Source organism: Alligator mississippiensis, chromosome 3 (assembly GCF_030867095.1).
Source record: "Alligator mississippiensis isolate rAllMis1 chromosome 3, rAllMis1, whole genome shotgun sequence".
Taxonomy (NCBI): domain Eukaryota; kingdom Metazoa; phylum Chordata; order Crocodylia; family Alligatoridae; genus Alligator; species Alligator mississippiensis.
Genome location: NC_081826.1, coordinates 303,094,774 through 303,114,664, shown reverse-complemented (window position 1 = coordinate 303,114,664; position 19,891 = coordinate 303,094,774). Strand labels below are relative to the sequence as shown.

Sequence of the window (19,891 nt, the reverse complement as noted above, 5' to 3'; positions counted from 1 at the left end):
GTGGCACAGGGGACACGGGGCAAACAGGCCACATATGTTGGGTCGCATGGGCCTGGGGCACCCAGCAGCCTTAGCCCCAGACATGGCCGAGTTGCCGAATGCCCCTGCCCAGGGTGCTGCGCACACGCTGGGGGCACAGGATGGCCCCGTTCCCCATCTCGTGGAGCTGGAACCTGCCTGGCCCTGGGGTAGCATGACCGCAGCAAGCCCCCGGGCCAGTTGTTCCCCAGGCCACTTTTGCAGGGCCTTCGCTCTGCTCAGGGGACAAGGCAACATCCTCAGGCTATGGAAGCAGCTCCCCTGGCTTGTACTGTCCCATCTGCCTGGCTTCAGCCCTCCTCCACCGCCTCATTCTCCCCACAGGGACGGCTCGTTGCCCTGGGGCTTCGCCCTGGCCGAGCGCTTGGTGTTTAGGAAGATGCGGGAGGCGCTGGGGCTGCAGCGCTGCGCCGTGCTGCTGACCGGGGCAGCGCCCACCGCCAAGGACACGCTGCAGTTCTTCATGAGCCTCCACCTGCCCATCCTCCAGATGTTCGGGTTGAGCGAAGGCAGTGGGGTGTATGTCATCTGCACCCCCCAGTCCTGTCGCATCCTCAGGTGGGGCAGGGCTGGGAGCTCCAGGCACAGGGGCCAGTGCTGGGACAGAGGTGCAAGTGTGGGTGTGCAGGGGCCTGGTGGGGGCTGAGCACCTGGCACAGGTGGGGGCACAGCAGGGGCGGGGGCACCAGGGTACAACAGAGCGGGGAGCTGGGGGGAGCAGGTGAGGGGGGTTCAGTGGAGAGCACCTTGGGCTGCACAGTCACTGCCAGGTAGGTCTATGGTCCTGGGGGAGCCAGCCCAGCCTGGCCCTGCCCTGCCCTGCCCAGCCCTGCCCTGTCCCCTACCCCGCAGAGCTCCCACTGCCACTGAGGGTGCATGCGGGAAGGACATGCCAGGTTGCAGGTCCCGCATCGAGCAGCCGGACGCAGAGGGCATCGGTGAGCTGTGCTGCTGGGGCCGCCACGTCTTCATGGGCTACCTGGGCATGGAGGCTGCGACGCGGGAGGCGCTGGACGAGGAGGGCTGGCTGCACACGGGGGACCTTGCACGCCACGACCCCGACGGCTTCCTCTACATTGTGGGCAGGATCAAGGGTAAGGGCTGGCGCACACTGGGGTGGGTGGGCGTGCGTGCGAGGGGCAGGGGTGGTGCAGGGCTGGAGGGCCTGGTGCAGAGGGCTGGCAGAGGAAGCATCGCCCTGCTGTGTCCTGTCGCTGCCCCCTGCCACCCCACCCTCACTGCCTTTGTCCGGGGCTTCCCCCTGCCACGGCTCTGCCCTCCCGCCCCATGACGCTGCGCAGGTTGCAGAGCTGGTGATCACGGCGGGCGGGAAGAACATCGCCCCGGTGGCCATCGAGGACGCAGTGAAGAGGGAGGTGCCGATCGTCAGCAACGCGATGCTGGTCGGCGACGGCAGGAAGTTCCTGTCCATGCTGCTCACTCTGAAGGTGGGGACACCTCCGGGCCCTGCCTGCCCCCAGCGTCCCGGCAGGATGGGTCCCGCAGGGAGGGCCGTGGGCGTACTGTGGCGTGGACTCCAAGATACCTGCACTCTGCGCCCATGTTCCCGCTCTCTCTGCACCTCCTGGCGCTGCCCCAGCCTCCAGCCTCTCCAGGGCCCAGGGAGCCTGCCTGCAGGCCATGTGTGCTGCCTACCCTGAGCCCAGCCTAGCCTGCCCTTCCCTCCCCTCCAGCACTGCAGCAGGGCAGGGGCCAGGGCTGGGTGGGAGTAGCTTGGCCTGGCCCTGCCAGGGACAATAACCCATGGGGAGAAGCAGTGCCTCGTGTGGGCTCCTGGCAGTGGGGCGGCAGGGGGCGGGAGCGAGGAGCGCAGGTGGCCAGGCGGCCTTGGGCTATGTCCTGGCTCGGGATGGTCTTGGACGCCTGGGTCCTGCACTGAGGTGTGGGGGCTCTGCCTGCACGAGCCTCCTGCAGAATATTAGAACCCAGTATTTCTAAGTGTTGTAACTGCAGCAGGAGCCCCGAATCTGCGGGGCCATTTAACGACCAGGGGTTGCTGGTTGCCCCATTCCCCTTTCTGCTGCGGGTGTCGGTGTTTGCAACCTTCCTTCAGAGGCCGCTGCGGCCCAGGCTGCACACGGTGCCTGGGTCCTGCACGCAGGGTCAGACCGACACCATGCTGGGGGCTAGGAAGGGATTTTACCCCATGGTCACATTGGTACTTGCTGTGGGGGGGTTGTCTTCCTCTGTAGCGGGGGCCTGGCCCTCCACCCTGATCTCTCGACCGTCTGTTGACAGCACGTCATAGCACCAGCACGCTGGCTGCCGCGGCTCCCCTGCTTTCCCTGTGGCAGGGTCAGCTGCTAGGTCTGCGGTGGGTCAGGGTGGAGGTTAGTCTTACGCTAGATTATGGATTGTGTAGGATGGTTTGGGTAGAGCTGGTCCTGCCTCAGGCAGGGGTTGGATGAGATGACCTCTGGGGGTCCCTGCCAGCCCCGCGGCTCCAGGATCCTGTGATTTGTGTGGTTAAAAGGCACCCTCGTGGCTCTTGGGGCCACAGCAGAGAAGCAGCGGGGCTGGGGCGACGTGGGCACGAAGGCATGCGGTTAACAGCCAGAGGTTGTGAGTTTGAGGCCGTAGCAGAAGCACGCACGGCGCAGCCCTGTCAGATTCCTGCAAATCTCTGAATTCTGCTAAGTACTTCGTCACAAGGACACGAAAAAGGGAAGCAGGGGCTAAGTGAATTCCTGGCGTCAGCCTTGACCTGGATCTGGCTTCAAGATGGGCAGTATCTGCCCGTTTCCAGCTGTTCTCCTAATCGGCACATGTTTTCAAACATAATGGCCAGCAGCTCTGCAGTCACGTTGGATCGCATCAGATCTGAGGAGTCAGATGAAACTGAAGTGACGTGAGAGAAGATTTTGGAACCACTTGGTAAATTAAACCTCAGAAAGGTGCCAGGACTGGCGGCATTCGCCCAAGAGCTCTGAAGTAACTCAGATCCATCAATTCCAGCGTTGGAGAGTCTGACCCCCTGCCCCTGGCAGGCAAGAAAAGGGTCACCAGGCCTGGGGTCACGTGAGCCCAGCCAGGGCAGATGTGAACCGGCAGACCTGCTGCACGAGGACGTAGCCCAGCGCTGCACGCGGGCTCTGTGGCAGAGGCCTGGGGAGTGTGCCAGGGCACACGATCTTCCCAAGGCTCCCGAGAAGATGCTGAGAGCGACGGAGCAGCGAGTCTCCCTTCTGCCCCGCAAGTGGACAGGGTCTGCGACAAAGGGTCTCCGGGTTCTCTCCTGGATTGAAAGATGGGCACCGGGCAGGGCAGGGCACACGGGTAAGGCAGAAGGGGCACTTTTCGGGAGGGATGAAGGTCAAGGTGGGGTCTCCCGGGGCTCTGTGCAGGGCCTCGTTTCGTGCACCGTTTAGCTGAACCTCAGCATTGACAGGTGCAGAGTCACTCACGTGGGAAAAGTAACCTTAACTGCACGTGCGCGGGCCAGGGCTCTGAACTGGCTGCTATGCCACCAGGAAGGGGCCTTGGAGGCATTGCAGGAGCTGGGGGCACAGATGGCCCCACGCGATACCCGGGAGCCCTCGCAGGCAGGGAGGGCACAGGACAGCGCAGCAGCAGGCAGGGCCCAGGGAGGGTGAGCAGGTGCTGCGGACCTCCATCCTGCCTGCAGCGTCTCCCCCACCAGCCACCCCTGCCCTGCCACCGCCCCCTGCCCCCGGCTCTGCTGGTGCCCCTCGCTCCTGACCCGCAGCCCCGTGCTCCCAGGCCTGGGCGAGGCCGCGGGGGCGCTGCCGTGTCCACAGCAGATGTGAAACGGCAGCACTGTTGCAGGGAGCTGTTCTCCCCTGGGCAGGTGGCCCACGGCTGGGCTGGGCTGCAGCCTGATGCCCGGCCCTCGGATCAGTCAGGGGGGCTGAGGAGGTGGAGCGGTGCGTGGAGGTGGCTGTTGATTGGGGCCGAGCGTAATGCTCAGGCAAAGGGCCAGGTCCTGAACCACCAAAAGTCTCCGCTCCCTGGGGAGCTGGCCTGGTGCAGAGCGGTGGACGGAGTCAGCCAGCGAGGGGTAGGTGCAGCCCAGACCACCAGACGCAGGTGAGGAGCCAGGTCCCCTGCAGCCTTTGCCTCCCCATCTCCACCCTGTGCCCCGGGCGCCAGGGCAGCAGGGGCTGCCGGAGCGGGTCGGGGGGCGTGCAGGAGCAGCCCATGCAGCTCCCGTGCCTCCGACAGCCTGGCCGCCTTCGGCCGTGTGCCCCAAAAGCAGAGCCCCGCGGCTCCTTCAGGGTTCCTTCTCGGGGACGGGTCCTGGCTGTGGCTACCTTCTTGCCCCTCTGTCTGCCCAGGTGCACCCAGGATCGCTGCTCTCTACAGCAAGTACCAAGCCTGAATCTGCTTTCTGCAGCAGGCCGCAGCACGTCCTTGTGGGCAAGCTGCATCCTGGGCTGTGCCCCTCGGTGCCGATATTGCAGGTACAGAGCAGTCCTGCCAGGTTTCTGTAACACCCACAACATCACAGTTGTACAGAGCAGGATGTCCAGTTCCTCCTGCCTGTTCCCTGCTCCTTGCCTTTGCATCCACATGCAGGGACACACATTGCAGCCTGCCCTGCCGGGTTCCCTCTTGCATCTCTGCCCCGCTGCAGTTCCCCAGCCCTTTTCCATGGTATGGCATCTTCTCTCAGCGCCCAGCCCTCCATGCGCAGTGCACCTGCAGCACCCAGCACCTCCCATATTCCCCAGGGACCTGCGTCCCCCATCATCGGCCCCATGCTTGGTGGGTTCTCTCTCCCATAGCACTTAGTTTAAAGCCCCCGTCACCAGCTCAACCCATTATACATCCCCTCCAGCCTGCTCGGGGCTGTTCCCAGCAGCAGTGTTGGTCCCCTGGGACAGGCCGGAGTGGGCTGCCAGGAAGCGCGTGCAGGCAGGCAGCAGCATCGGACCCGCCTGTTGCCAGCCAGGCGGGCAGTGGATTGCGTGCGCCCCCGTCCAGTCCCCAGGCAGTCAACAGTGGGTGAGGGGTAGGACGGGGCGCGACCCTGATCCCTGTTTGCCCTGAGACCAGGAGAGGAGACAGCCGTGCTGGGCCCTCCTGCGGCTCTCCCCCAGCTGAGGGAGGGGTGCACATGGGGATGGCTGCCCACGTGGTTCTCGTGCCTGTCCCCACAGGGAGCGGCGAGCCAGAGCGTGGGACCTGGGCTGAGGAGCGGGCTGTGCCGGGCATGGCTCAATTGGTCACCGTGCCCCCCAGCACCCAGCCGGTGCCCCCCAGGTGAGAGAGCACGCTGGGTGCACAGGCGGGGCAGGGGCTGCCCTGGGCACTGCGCTGACCCCAGGGACAGAAGGGCCGTGGCGGGGCCGGGGCAGCTGGGCAGAGACACACTAGCTCCTGCCCTGCCCTCGCTGCGGGGAGGGTCCCAGCCCCGGTGCTGGCAGGCCTGGCCCCAGCGAGCCCTGGAGGAGCCGGGGCAGGGCTGGGGCTGGGGGAGCTCCCTGGGAGGGGCCCTCGGACAGGACACTCATGGGCAGGGGAGGGCTCGGGGGTGCTGGGCAGGATGCGGGGTGGGCCCTGCCCCGGTCTCTCCCCACCCCTGGTCTCTCCCCACGCAGCAGGGAGCCAGAGGGAGCTGCGCAGCCGCTGACCATCACTTGCGCCGACGGCCTGGGCACGGCTGGACCTGGCCGCGCGCTGGCACCTGGGGGCCAGCCTGGGATGCCTGTGCAGGAGCCGGATGCAGGGAGTGGGCGCCCATCGGCCCAAGCAGAAGAGCCCCCCCTGAACGTGCCACCTGCCCAGGCCTATTGCTGGGGGTCGCCCCAGTGCCGGGGGGAGAGCGGGCAGGCAGCCCCCGCCCCAGCCATCCTGACACCAGTCGCAGGTGAGAGCCGCGTTCAGGGAGCCAGCCCCCTGTCCTGGCAAAGGGCCCGTCCCTCGGGGGCATGTGCAGCGCCAGGTGCCCACGACCGCCCTGCCCTCTTGCCCGCAGGGGGCTGCAGCGGTCCCGTGGCGCCGGCGGAGACCCTGTTCACCACACGTGCGGACGGGGCGGTGCGGCTGCGCCTGGACCCCGAGGGTCCCGGGGCCTTGGCCCCCATCACCGTGCACCAGCTGTTCCAGGCGGCGGTGGAGCGCCACGGGGACCGGCCCGCCCTGGCCTACAAGCGGGGGCAGACGTGGGAGAGCCTCAGCTACCGGCAGTACCAGCAGCAGTGCCGGGCCGCCGCCAAGGGCTTCCTGAAGGTGAGCGGGCGCTGTGGGCACGGGGCTGAGGAGTGCCAGGCTGCAGCGGGGTCAGGTGTGGATGGGTCCTGTCCCGGGTGTGTGGAGGTGGACCTGACCCCTCTCTGCTGTCCCCAGCTGGGCCTGGAGCGCTTCCACGGCGTCGCGATCCTGGGCTCCAACAGCCCCGAGTGGGTCATCGCTGACATTGGGGCCATCATGGCCGGGTAAGGGGGTGTCTTCATGCTGCGGGGTGGGATGGGGGCCCACGCGGGTGCCAGCGCTGCTTGGGTGAGGGGACATGGGCCTAGCCTTCGTGTGGGTGCAGGTTGTGGCCGGCCGAGGGGGCGCCTTGGGCAGGTCGCTGAGTGGCTCTGGAGCAGGTGGGACTGGAGCTGGTGCGGCTGGGCTGATGGGGCATCTCCTCGGGGCCCCTGGCCTCACGCTGCTGCTCTACCCCACCCCAGGGGTCTGGCAGTCGGGATCTACAGCACCAGCTCCCCCGAGGCCTGCGGTTACGTCGCCGCCAACTGCGCAGCCAACGTGGTGGTGGTGGAGGACAACGCGCAGCTCAGCAAGATCCTGCAGGTGACGGCAGCATCCCCTCCCAAGGGCGTTCCTGCCTCCCTGCCCCCTAGATTCATAGATTCATAGATGTTCGGGTTGGAAGGGACCTCAATAGATCATCGAGTCCAACCCCCTGCATAGGCAGGAAAGAGTGCTGGGTCTAGATGACCCCAGCTAGATGCATATCCAACCTCCTCTTGAAGACCCCCAGGGTAGGGGAGAGCACCACCTCCCTTGGGAGCCCGTTCCAGACCTTGGCCACTTGAACTGTGAAGAAGTTCTTCCTAATGTCCAATCTAAATCTGCTCTCTGCTAGCTTGTGGCCATTATTTCTTGTAACCCCCGGGGGCGCCTTGGTGAGTAAAACCTCACCAATTCCCTTCTGTGCTCCCGTGATGAACTTCTAGGCAGCCACAAGGTCACCTCTCAACCTTCTCTTGCGGAGGCTGAAGAGGTCCGGGTGCCCTAGTCTCTCCTCATAGAGCTTGGTCTGCAGACCCTTAACCATACGAGTGGCCCTTCTCTGGACCCTCTCCAGGTTATCCGCATCCCTCTTGAAGTGTGGCGCCCAGAATTGCACGCAGTACTCCAACTGCGGTCTGACCAGCGCCCGATAGAGGGGAAGTATCACCTCCCTGGACCTATTCGTCATGCATCTGCTGATGCACGATAAAGTGCCGTTGGCTTTTCTGATGGCTTCGTCACACTGCCAACTCATGTTCAACTTGGAGTCTGTGGCGGGCCAGTAGGGGACGCTCCTGCGTTGAGCCGCCCACCTCCCTGCCCCGACCACCTTCCAGGCTCCGAGTGCCTCCCTGGGGTGCCTCCCGTCCGGCCGACCCCTTCCCTGGAGCACACCCGCTAGCCTGGGGTCCCGCTGCCACCATCCCAGGCTCTGGACTCACTTCTGGCTCTGTGCACCTTGGAGAACGCAGGCCTGATTGTCCAATGGGTACTAGACCCAATACAGGCACTTGGGGCACTTTCCCCAAGTCAGGGGCTTATTAGGAAAGTCTCCCTTAGTCCACAGACCTAAGGGGCCTCCTCGGCATAATTTAGACCCACCCCTCAATAAGTCTCCCACACCGGTCACAAGGAGAACTTTATTGATGACAGGGGGTAGGGCGGAAACAGGGTAAAAGGTAGAGCAGTAACAGAAGAATATCAGAGGAATCTCAGAGGAATCCCATAGAGAAACGAGCGTGGCTGAGGTAGCCTTTTGATCTCACATCCGAGTTACTTTAAGCTAAATATCTAGTCTGATCTCGAGTAGCTTACTCACTCGCATCGTCCAGAGGTGGTTGGAGTTTCCTCTGGAGATAGGTCCCTCTTTGAGCATGCGTTGATGAGGGGAGAGCCAGGTTCAGATTCACCTGGATGACTGCAAGGCTAATGGCTGCCTTCTTCCTGGCCCGGGCCCTTAAATAACCTCCCTGACCTCAGCAGCCCGGTCCAATCGAAGCTGCCAGTGCTGGCCACAAGCCGACCAATCTAAAGAACCATCACTGGCTACCTGGGCCGGTGAGTGAGGCTTTTCCCTCCCTCCCCCCCCCCCCCCCAGGTGACCAGAGCATCCACCTCCCAGGCCCCAGGCTTTTGTCATGTAGGCAGGGAGGAAGATCCCTGCCCTGAGGGATTCAACACCAGCATGGGGCCGATGATGGGGGACGCAGGTCCCTGGGGAATATGGGAGGTGCTGGGTGCTGCAGGTGCACTGCGCATGGAGGGCTGGGCGCTGAGAGAAGATGCCATACCATGGAATAGGGCTGGGGAACTGCAGCGGGGCAGAGATGCAAGAGGGAACCCGGCAGGGCAGGCTGCAATGTGTGTCCCTGCATGTGGATGCAAAGGCAAGGAGCAGGGAACAGGCAGGAGGAACTGGACATCCTGCTCTGTACAACTGTGATGTTCTGGGTGTTACAGAAACCTGGCAGGACTGCTCTGTACCTGCAATATCGGCACCGAGGGGCACAGCCCAGGATGCAGCTTGCCCACAAGGACGTGCTGCGGCCTGCTGCAGCAAGCAGATTCTCTGGAGAGGGGCACCGACGGTGGCATTTCTGCCACAGACTCCACTAGGACTCCAAGATCCCTTTCCACCTCTGTGCCACCCAGCAGGTCATTCCCTAGGCTGTAGGTGTGCTGGACATTTTTCCTCCGTAGGTGCAGCACTTTGCATTTCTCCTTGTTGAACTGCATCCTGTTGTTTTCTGCCCACTTGTCCAACCTGTCCAGGTCTGCCTGCAGCTGTTCCCTGCCCTCCGGCGTGTCCACTTCTCCCCATAGCTTTGTGTTATCTGCAAACTTGGACAGAGTACACTTCACTCCCTCGTCCAAGTTGCTGATGAAGACGTTAAAGAGTATCGGTCCAAGGACCGAGCCCTGCGGGACCCCACTGCCCACACCCTTCCAGGTCAAAGCCGACCCATCCACCACGACTCTCTGGGTGCGACCCTCTAGCCAATTCGCCACCCACCGGACTGTGCAGTCATCCACATCACAGCCTCTTAACTTGTTCACCAGTATGGGGTGGGACACCGTATCGAAGGCCTTCCTGAAGTCTAAGTATACGACATCCACCCCTCCTCCTGTGTCCAGGCGTTTCGTAACCTGGTCATAGAAGGAGACTAGGTTGGTCAGGCACGATCTGCCTGCCACGAACCCGTGCTGGTTTCCCCTCAGCATAATTTGTCCTGCCGGGCTCTCGCAAATGTGAGCCTTGATAATTTTTTCAAAGACTTTGCCAAGGATGGAGGTGAGACTGACTGGCCTATAGTTGCCCGGGTCCTCCTTCCTCCCCTTCTTGAAAATGGGGACCACATTGGCCCTTTTCCAGTCCTCCGGGACCTGGTCCGTGCCACACGAGTGCTCAAATATTCCCACCAGTGGCCAGTGCCTTCAGCACCCTCGGATGGAGCCCATCCGGGCCTGCCGACTTAAAGGCATCCAGTTCCTCCAAGTGCCTCTGCACCATCTCAGGGTCTACGCATGGCAGTCCGGCGCCTTGCTGCTGCCTCTCTACAACCCCAGTGAGAGACTTGTCTTGCCCCTCAGCTCCACGGTAGCTTTGGCCCGTCTAACTGAATCCGTACAACTGCAAGGTGAGGAGCCATACTCCTCTTTAGTAATCTCTCCCTGTTTCCACTGCTTACATGCCCCGCTTTTTGCCCTTAGGCTGCTCTGGATTTCTCTGGTCAGCCAAGGAAGCCTCTTGGCCCCTTTCTCCATTGTCTCCCACATCGGGATTGTCTCCCTCTGTGCCCGAAGGATTGCTTCCTCAAGGCACATCCACCCTTCCTGGGCTCCCATCTCGCCAAATCTCTTACCCCGCAGTGCGTCGTTGACTAAACGCCTGAGCTCGCTGAAGTCAGCCTTCCTCGAGGCCAGCACTTCCTCCCTGCTACTTACCTTTCCCACTTGACGCCTTATGGTGAATCCTAGAATTTGGGGGTCACTGTCCCCCAGGTGACCACCGATCTGTAGGTCCCCTGCCATGTCCTCCCCTGTTGCCAGTACCAGTCCAGTAAGGCCTTCCCCCCAGTGGGACCGTGAACCTCCTGAGCCAGGTGGAGGTCCTGCACACGGGACAGGAACCTGCGCGAGCAGTGGGACTTTGCTGTCTGCGTCTCCCAGCAGATGTCTGGGTAGTTCAGGTCCCCATGACTACCGCCTCCTTAGTCCTTATGGTCTTCGAGAGCTACCTCAGGAGCCCCGAATCCAGTTCTTCCCCTCGGTGTGGGGGCCTGCAGCAGACCCCTACCATCAAATCCCTTTCCCCCTGACCTCCGTGTATCCTAACCCACAATCCTTCTACTTTCTTCTCCTCATCCCACAGGGATGACCCGTCCCTGCCCTTCTCACCCCAAGGGGTTTGTGTCTCTCCTGCTCCCCATGCACAGTCCTCCCCGGCTCCTGGACGCCAGCCCCCTGCCCCCAGCCCCACCAGGATCATCTCCCTGGCGTCCTCGCTCTCCCATTTCCTATGACACCCTGTCCCCTTGCCTTCCCCTCAGCCCCATGGCACGGCCGTTCCTGTCCTGGGCTATCCTCAGTGTCATCCTTACACCACCGCAGGCTCTTATCTACCCCCACGTGCCCCCCCTACCATAGGGCACCTGGCGCTGGGATGGGGTGACATGAGGGGCTCTCCTCCCCCTGAGGCAGCTGCATTGTCCCCGTGTCCCCACAGGTGCAGAAGCAGCTGCCCCACCTCAAGGCCATTGTCCAGTACCGCGACCGGCTGGAGGAGAAGAGACCCAACGTGTACACGGTACGGGCCTGTCATGCTGGGGGAGCACCTCCCATGGACCTGGGATCCATCCGGCAGCCACCCAGCACCGCCCACCGTCCCATAGTGCCTGTGTCCTCCACAGCACAGACCCAGTGCTTGATCTCTCCCCAGGCCCACGGCCCTGCCTCGCGCAGCACGACCTGCCTCGTTGCAGGTCTGGCCCCTCTGAGGGCTCGTCCCCCGGGAGCCCTTCGTGGTCCTGCTGCGGGGAGCCTGCCCTGCCCCCTGCTCCTGCTCCAGCACCATTCCCACGGCACCTGCTGGCAGGGGGCAGCGCTCCTTTCCACCTCTCCTCCACCATGGCCTGATCCTGGCTGCCCCGTTCCCTGGCAGTGGGAGGAGTTCATGGAGCTGGGGAGGACCGTGCCCGACTCGCAGCTGGACTCCATCATCCGCTCCCAGTGCGTGAACCACTGCTGCCTCCTGATCTACACCTCGGGCACCACGGGCACGCCCAAGGGCGTCATGCTCAGCCACGACAACGTGAGTGCCTCTGCCAGCCCCTGCCCCGTGCTGCGAGGGCTGGGGGAAGGAGGTTGTGAAGGAAGGGTGGCGCTGGGCTGGACGTTGCCTCTGCCAGGGTTTTGTTCCCCTCACTCTCGCTGGATGCCCGGGGCGGTATGGAAGAAGCCAGGCCTTGCCCCCGGTGAGTGACATCCGAGGCCCACTCCCCAGGCTCCGGGGGCCCCACGTCATGGTCCTGCCTCTCCCCTGAGCACCCTGGCTGCAGCTCACTCAGGAGCAGCCAGCAGCCCCGAGAGAGGAGCTTGCCCAGCGACCCCGCTGCTGCAGCACCCCCAGACCCCACCCCAGGCTGCTGTCACCAGGAAGGGCCACGCTGGGGGAGGCAGGGAGTGGGAGGCCTGCTGCTGCGAGATGCCCCAGTGCTAGCCGGGTGTGGAGGGGCCAGAGAGGTGCGCAGGGATGCGACGGGCCAGGCTGCAGCTGCCGGGCGCCACGGGGGACCGGGGTGGGATGGGAGCTGGCTGTGCCCCAAGAGCAGACTCACGCGTTGCTTGGACCCAGTCTGCCCTGCCAGCCTGGGCTGTCCTGGTCACGCCACGTGGCACATAGGCCACGCAGCACGCCAGCCCTTGTGGCTTGGGCAGGGGCCATGGTCTGGCGCTGGTGTTGGGCGGGTAGCGAGTGATGTCCTGATCGCTGCAGGTGATGTGGGAGATCCGAATGTTTAAGGAGGTGCTGGGGCTCCAGGGTCACGAGGTGATCCTCAGCTACCTGCCCCTGAGCCACGTTGCCGCGCAGTGTGGAGACATCTGGCTAGCGATGTCCGTGGCAGGCACCATCTTCTTTGCGCAGCCCGATGCCCTCAAGGTAACGGGCACCAGTCTGGGGGTGGTGGAGAGAGAGGGCTGGGGGCGGTGGGAAGTCCCTGCTCCCACTCCTGCATCACCTGCAGTCACGCTGCTCTGGGGGTGCCCACCCTACTGGCGTGCTGCCAGGCCCCCTTGAAAGCAAATCCTCTGGCTCAGGGCCAGGCGCTGGGGCTGGGCGCCTCCCCCAGGACCCACAGGCGCCACCCGGCCCGGCCCCTCCTGCAGCCGTGGCCAGTGTCCGGGGCGGTGAATGCAGGGTGGGCGACAAGCCAGCTGAAGCTGTCGTGGGGGAAATTCCTTCCCGGGCCCTGCAGGCACCCACAGGAGCCCTGAAGCCTGGCATGGCCAGACCCCCGCAGACAGCGCTTTCCCCTCCTGCCCTGCCACGAGGACGGCACCTAGTCCAACCTCTGCGTCCCAATCTGATGACTGCCCCCAGATCAGCCCTTGCTCTCCCGCTGCCCCTTCCACAACTGCGCAATATCCTTCCTGAAGCCGGTCGTGCCTTGCCCAGACCTGCCGTGCTCAGACCCCGTTGCACAGCATCACTCCTCTGATGCCTAGAAACCTTCCCATCTCCAGGTTCAGTTTGTTCCTGACCAGTCCGTGCTCGTTCCCCTGTGAGCCCGTGCTGCCCTTTCGCTACCCAGCTCCTCCCCTCCCCTCCCTGACCGTCACTGCCACTTTCTCCAGCCATCAAGATGGGGGCTCTTCTTCCCTCCCGGCCCCCTGCTTGGCCGTGTGCCTGGAGAAACTTGTGCTGCTTGATTTAGTTTTCTTGGAAAGGCCCAAGTCGGCCAAGCCTCCGGCCATCCTCGCTTCACTTCACCCCAGACTTCCCGGACTCTGCAAGGCCTCTCTCTGCCTCTTTCTCTGCCTCTGTCTTTCCTGGTCAACCCTGTTGTCTGCTCTTCATGGACCCTTGACTGCGAGGCCCAAGGCTGGACGCAGCACTGCAGGCGAGGCCTCCCCAGTGCCGAGCGGAGCGGAGAATCACCTCCCTTGATCTGCAAGCGGCGCTCCTGTTCCTGCCACCCCAGTGCTGTTTGTGTTAATTTGCACGACGAGTGCACTGTTGGGTCATATTCAGCTGATGGTGCACTGTCACCCCCAGTCCTTGCCTGCAGTACAGCAGCCTGGCCCATTGTTCCCCAGGCTGTATGTGTGCACTCTGCCAGGGTTATTCTGTCCCTGGTGCAGGACTTGGCACTTGTTCTTGTGCAAGCTCATCTGATTAGTTTTTGGACCGTTTCTCCAGTCTGTGCGGGTCACTCTGGATCCTAGCTCTGCCCTCCAGAGCGTCTGCCCTGGCACCCGGCTTGGTGCTCACTGCAAATTTTCCTACTTGCGCCCTCACCCCATCCTCTAAATCAATAAGGAAGATGTTGAACAACACCAGAGCCAGGCCAGACCCTGGGAGCCCCACTCGATGCCTCCTCCCAGCTGGACATTCATTGCATTCACCACGCCACCGACGCGCAGCGCCAGCCACCCGCTTCGTTCTCATTTCCCTTTCCTTAGCAGCTTGTCCCTCCAGCACCCGTGATCCAGCCAGGGCTCCCATCCCACCACGTTTCTGGGGTCCCCCGAGCAGTTCCGGCTCCTCGCTCTTGTTGCCCAGCCCCTGGGGTTGGTGTGGGGATAGTTCAGCTGTTCCTGTCTGGCTGCTCCTTCTCTGCCTCCAAGTGACCAACAGTTCGTTTGCTACCCTGCGTCTTCCCTGGCTCGGCTCAGCCTGGTCCTTGCCAGGAGTATCGCTCCAGACCCCAGGGACACTTCTCCAGCCCCACTGCTGCTGGTTCACCAGAAAGGAAAAGAAACCAAACAGAAGAAAAGAGCCTTATTCACCATCAGTGCAACCAACTGGGGCTACGCCAGGGCACACGTATCCAGACCTCCCCCAAAAACCTGCCTCTTCCTACAGACACGCTTGTATGAACCCTCCAGTCACAGACTAACGCATGCATACACAGCGCTAGGTACTATCCCTTTCTCTTGCCTATCACTGCATTGCCATTTCGGTCCGCCTTGCACGATCCTTGACTGTCGAGCTTCAGGTCAGCGGTGAAGCGCTGCTTTGATTAAGGAGGAGCGCATAACACTGACAGCCCCAGTGCTCCCAGGCATCTGCCACGTCCTTGTGACATTCCCAGCAGGGTCGGAGGCAGCCGCCAAGGCTCCGGCAGCCGCCTCGATTCCAGCGTCAGGAACAGGCAGCAGCTTCTTGCCCGCTCCCGTCACATCCCCGCTGGCCTCAGGGCAGTGTCCCGGGCTTCTGTGCCAGCAGACCGTGCAGCTCTCTGGTTTCTGGGCCTGCCGTGTGCCCACTCCACCTGATCCCCGTAATTAGCACCTTGTCCTTACGAAGTTCCACCGCCCGTGGGTGGCGGCACCGCTCCGGGTCCGCTCCCATGCCCACTTCCTCCTGTGCCCGGCCACCGCATTCTCCTTTCTCTCGGGATCCTTCCTCGGCCCTTCTCAGCCCAGGTCTCCTCGCGTCCCCCGTCTCCCCCTCCCTCCTTTCCGGCCAGCTGCCCCCTCCTCTCGTCCCTGCCATCCCTCCAGTCGGGGCCTTCTCCTCCCCGAGCTCCTCCAGGCCACACTTCCCGCCTGCGCCTGGGGACCGGAGCCCCTCTGGGGTGTCGCTCCTCACCCCGTTGCCCTATTTCCCCGCTGTGCTCGGAGGTGCGACTGGTGATGCAGCGGCAGCTCCTGTGTCTGCAGGGAAGGAAAACCCAGCACACAAACGTGCTCCTACCTTGCGAGCTGGTTGCAGGGGTTGCGGGGCTCTGGGGTGGTTGGCTGCCTGATGGTTAAAGCCTGGTTCATCCCTGCCCCCTAATTAGGGTCTGCTGGGCTCAGGCCAGAAACAGACATTAGGGAGTGAAGCAGAGCAGCTGTGTGGGATACAGCCGAGCTGCTTCGTGGGGCAAGATGCACATCACCAGTTGTCCGCCCATGGATCTTGTGGGAAAGCCGGCGACTTGCTCCCTGCTTCCAGGGTTCCCAAGGATCAGTGCAGAACAGGGAGCACACTAGGGTCCAGCCCTTGCAGAGCACAGCCGCTTGCCATGGCCAGGGGCACAGAGGGATGTCCCCAGGGGAGGGGTGCCGGCTTTGCTTGTGGGTGTGTGGGCTGCCAGCACTCGCCAACCTGTGCCCCTTTCCCTTGACCCTGCTTGCTGTGTGGGCCCAGGGCTCCCTGCTCCCCACGCTGAAGGAGGTGCGCCCCACGATCTTGTTGGCTGTGCCCCGCGTGTGGGAGAAGATGGAGGAGAAGCTCAAAGCCGCCTTCAGCCAGTCGTCCCTGGTCAAGAGGAAGCTGGTGGAGTGGGCACGGGGCATTGGGCTGCAGGCCAGCTACAGCCGCCTGGACGGGTGGGTAGGGGCAGCTGGGGACATGGGGCAGGTGGCACCATCCAGGGTAAGTGGGGAGGGTGGCGCAGGGGACACGGGGCAGAGAGGCCATGTATGTTGGGTCACATGGGCCTGGGGCACCCAGCAGCCTTAGCCCCAGACTTGGATGAGGTGCCGAATGCCCCTGCCCAGGGCGCTGCGCACACGCTGGGGGCACAGGCCGGCCCCGTTCCCCCTCTCGTGGAGCTGGAACCTACCTGGCCCTGGGGTAGCATGACCGCAGCAAACCCCTGGGCCAGTTGTTCCCCAGGCCACTTTCGCAGGGCCTTCGCTCTGCTCAGGGGAAGAGGCAGCATCCTCAGGCTGTGGAAGCAGCTCCCCTGGCTTGTGCTGTCACATCTGCCTGGCTTCAGCCCTGCTGCACCGCCTCATTCTCCCCACAGGGACGGCTCGTTGCCCTGGGGCTTTGCCCTGGCCGAGCGCTTGGTGTTTAGGAAGATGCGGGAGGCGCTGGGGCTGCAGCGCTGCGCCGTGCTGCTGACCGGGGCAGCGCCCATCGCCAAGGACACGCTGGAGTTCTTCATGAGTCTCCACCTGCCACTCCTCGAGCTGTTCGGGTTGAGCGAGGGCAGTGGGGTGCACAGCACCTGCACGCATGAGACCTTTCGCATCTTCAGGTGGGGCAGCACGTACGGGGCAGCGGGTTAGGGATAGGGTTGGACAGGGCAACACGCTCCAGTTGCTGGGACAAAGGTGGAAGCCCGGCTGTGCAGGGGTCTGGGCGGGATGGGGGCGGGGTGCTGAGGGCCTGGAGCAGGTCGGGGCACAGCAGGGGCTGGGGCACGGGGGATAGGGTGTCAGGGATCTGCTCCCAGCTGGGGGCGCAGGTGAGCGGGGTTCAGGACAGGGAGCACCTGGGAGACAGACCAGCCCTGCCCCCCCGCCCCCCGCCATCTCCGTTCCCACTGAGGGTGCGGGCGCTGCCTCCAGCTGCGGGAAGGAGCTGCCAGGCTGCAGGTCCCGCATCGAGCAGCCGGACGCAGAGGGCACGGGTGAGCTGTGCTGCTGGGGCCGCCACGTCTTCATGGGCTACCTGGGCATGGAGGCTGCGACGCGGGAGGCGCTGGACGAGGAGGGCTGGCTGCACACGGGGGACCTTGTGCGCCGTGACCCCGACGGCTTCCTCTACATTGTGGGCAGGATCAAGGGTAAGGGCTGGCGCACACAGGGGTGGGTGGGTGGGCGTGCAAGGAGCAGGGGTGGTGCGGGGCTGGAGGGCCTGGTGCAGAGGGCTGGCAGAGGAAGCATCGCCCTGCTGTGTCCTGTTGCTGCCCCTTGCGACCCCCACCCTCACTGCCTTTGTCCGGGGCTTCCCCCTGCCACGGCTCTGCCCTCCCACCCCATGACGCTGCGCCGGTTGCAGAGCTGGTGATCACGGCGGGCGGGAAGAACATCGCCCCGGTGCCCATCGAGGAAGCAGTGAAGAGGGAGGTGCCGATCGTCAGCAACGCGATGCTGGTCGGCGACGGCAGGAAGTTCCTGTCCATGCTGCTCACTCTGAAGGTGGGGACACCTCCGGGCCCTGCCTGCCCCCAGCGTCCCGGCAGGATGGGTCCCGCAGGGAGGGCCGTGGGCGTACTGTGGCGTGGACTCCAAGATACCTGCGCTCTGCGCCCATGTTCCCGCTCCCCGCACCGGCTGCCCACCTGCCCTCGTGTGACGGGTTCCCCCTCCCCCAGTGCCAGGTGGATCCGGAGTCGGGGGCGCCCCTGGACGAGCTGAGCCCCGAGGCCGTGCGGTTCTGCCGGGAGCTGGGCAGCCAGGCCACGCGGGTGTCGGAGGTGCTGAGCACGCGGGACCCGGCCGTGTACCAGGCCATCCAGCAGGGCGTGGAGCGGGTGAACCAGCGCGCCCCGTCCCACGCCCATCGTGTGCAGAAGTGGGCCTTGCTGCCCAGGGACTTCTCCATCGCCGGTGGGGAGCTGGGTGAGTGCTGGGCACCAGGCTCCCGGGACCAGGGCAGGAACCCGAGAGGGGCTGGGGGTGAGGGCTGGATCCTGGCGTGGATGGGTGCAGCCGGGAGGAGCTGGCCATGCCCAGCCTGACCCCTCCGGCCAGGGGGCCTGCCCGGCTTCCACTGCCCACAGCTCCCGGGGCCGCCCCAGCCTCCAGCCGCTCCAGGGCCCTGGGAGCCTCCCTGCAGCCCCTGGGATCTGCCTGCCCCTCCACAGCGATCCTGCCCTCATGCAGTGCAGCCGGCGTGCGAGCGCTGGCCTGGGCTGGGCTTGGCTGGGCCCCTGATCCCTCGGGGTTGACATGGGGCAAGGCCCAGCAGGTCCCTACACCAAGGCTTGCTGTTTTTTGCTGGTGGCCACATGAGGCCAGGAAGGAGTTTTCCCCTCCTGCTAGGCAGTGGCTGGGCTGTGACCATGCCCTTGCCCGTGCCCGTGGCTGTGCTTCTATGGGGCTTAAATGGACTGGGCCAGTGCTCCTGTGGGACCAACCTGCAGGGTTCTGGCTGTGCTCCTGCACTGGGGCAGGAAGGTGTTTCCCCTGGTCAGACTGGTCTGGACTGGGGGTTTTCTCCTCCCCTGCAGGGGCACGGCTTGGGCCTGTGGTCTCAGGGCTGTCCATGCCCCTTGGCAGCAACAGGACACAGCCCCGTGGCCCGTGTCTGGGGCAGGGGTGGGACTTACGATGGGGTGGGGACACGGGGTTTGTCCGGGCTGGTCCAGCTTGGGCCAGGCCGGGGGGACGTGGCTGCCTCCCACACTGGCTCTGACTCTTGGCAGCCCCCGGGCTGGGTGGCCGAGCTGCCCGTGGTGGTGGGGCCCTGCCGGGCCAGGCTAGGGCAGGGGCGTGGGGAGCGGGTCGGGACGGGCAGAGGTTGGGCACCGGGAGTGGGCCGGGTCCGAGGCAGGCGGCCCAGCCCTGACGCGCTCCCTCTGCTCGGCGGCAGGTCCCACGGCCAAGCTGAAGCGCCGGGCGGTGCTGAGCGCCCACGAGGACGTGATCCGCAGCTGCTACCGGGACTAGCACCTGCGCTCACCGCAGATGTGCCCCACTCTCCCCAGCCGGCCACCTCTGTGCCTGGCAACGCGCTGCCCTGGCCCCAGCCCTGACCTCCCTAGGGTGCAGCCTCTGCTCCTTCCCTTCCCTTCCCTTCCCTTCCCTTCCCACCCTGTGGGGCCAGGGCCAGGTGGGGAGGGCAGGGCAGAGCCCTGGGGCACGGGTTGGCCTGGCAGGCTTTGATTTCCCAGCCCATCATGGTGTGGGGTTGGAAGGGACCTCGCAGCTGCCTGGCCTCCCCTGCCCTGTGCTGGGCCAGTCCTGCTCCCGCCAGACCCTTGACCCACCCCGGCATGCCCAGGCCGACCAGCCCAGCTTCTCTGGCTCCTCTCAGCGCATGGGTCCCCCCTCGTGTGCCGCTGCAGCCCTGCTCTGTGCCCGCCCCGGTCTGGGCTCATCCCGCTGAACGCAGGGCGTGGAGCTACGTGTGCGATTTACATGAGTCCCCCTAAGGATCTCACGCGACAGCATCAGCGCTGCCCTTGATGCCTCTGCTGCATGGCTGTCACGTCGGCGGCCCCCAACCTGACGGGTCCCTTCACCACCTCCTGCTCACTGTGGGGCTCTTACACCAGACCCCGGCCTGCGGTCTGGCCACCCCCGCGAGGCATGTGGCACGTGGCTGAGGTGCTGCTGTTACGTGCTGCGTGTGAGTCTGGAGGCGCTGCGCGTCTGGCATGGCCTCCCCTCAATAAACCCGTGCTGTGCTTCATCCCGCTCTGCCTGTGTTGTCCCTCCGGGGCAGGGGCCAGTGGCAAGGAGGGCAGCGCCTGTGGGGGCCATGCCGGTCCCCCTCCCAGGGCAGCAGGGTGACTCCCTGCAGGTCCATCCCCCTTGGCCTGGCACATGGAGCAGGATTGTGGCTGCGTGGCCCTGGGAGCTGGCAGCTGTGCACATGCAGCCCCGGTGTGCCCCTGCCCTCTCCTGTGGCCCTGTGTCTCATGTACACAAGCTTGTGTCTCTTACATGTTGGCGCTGTGTATGTGCCCCACACACACTGGCTCACATGCGTGCACATATGTGTATGTGAGCAGGTAGCTGA

General features: G+C 64.4%; 1 protein-coding gene across 1 annotated transcript; it reads left to right on the top strand.

Annotated features, from left to right (window-relative positions):
* The first annotated feature begins 5,182 nt into the window (after positions 1 to 5,182).
* LOC132249679 (long-chain-fatty-acid--CoA ligase ACSBG2-like) lies at positions 5,183 to 19,550 on the top strand. The gene is made up of 14 exons (XM_059725420.1): positions 5,183 to 5,283; positions 5,622 to 5,890; positions 5,999 to 6,252; positions 6,370 to 6,458; positions 6,699 to 6,819; positions 10,988 to 11,068; positions 11,423 to 11,572; positions 12,257 to 12,421; positions 15,620 to 15,801; positions 16,224 to 16,457; positions 16,771 to 16,988; positions 17,204 to 17,343; positions 17,520 to 17,766; positions 18,740 to 19,550. The coding sequence occupies exons 1-14, from the start codon at positions 5,234 to 5,236 to the stop codon at positions 18,814 to 18,816; spliced, it is 2,277 nt and encodes a 758-aa protein (XP_059581403.1). The 5' UTR covers positions 5,183 to 5,233; the 3' UTR covers positions 18,817 to 19,550.
* The last annotated feature ends 341 nt before the right edge of the window (positions 19,551 to 19,891 follow it).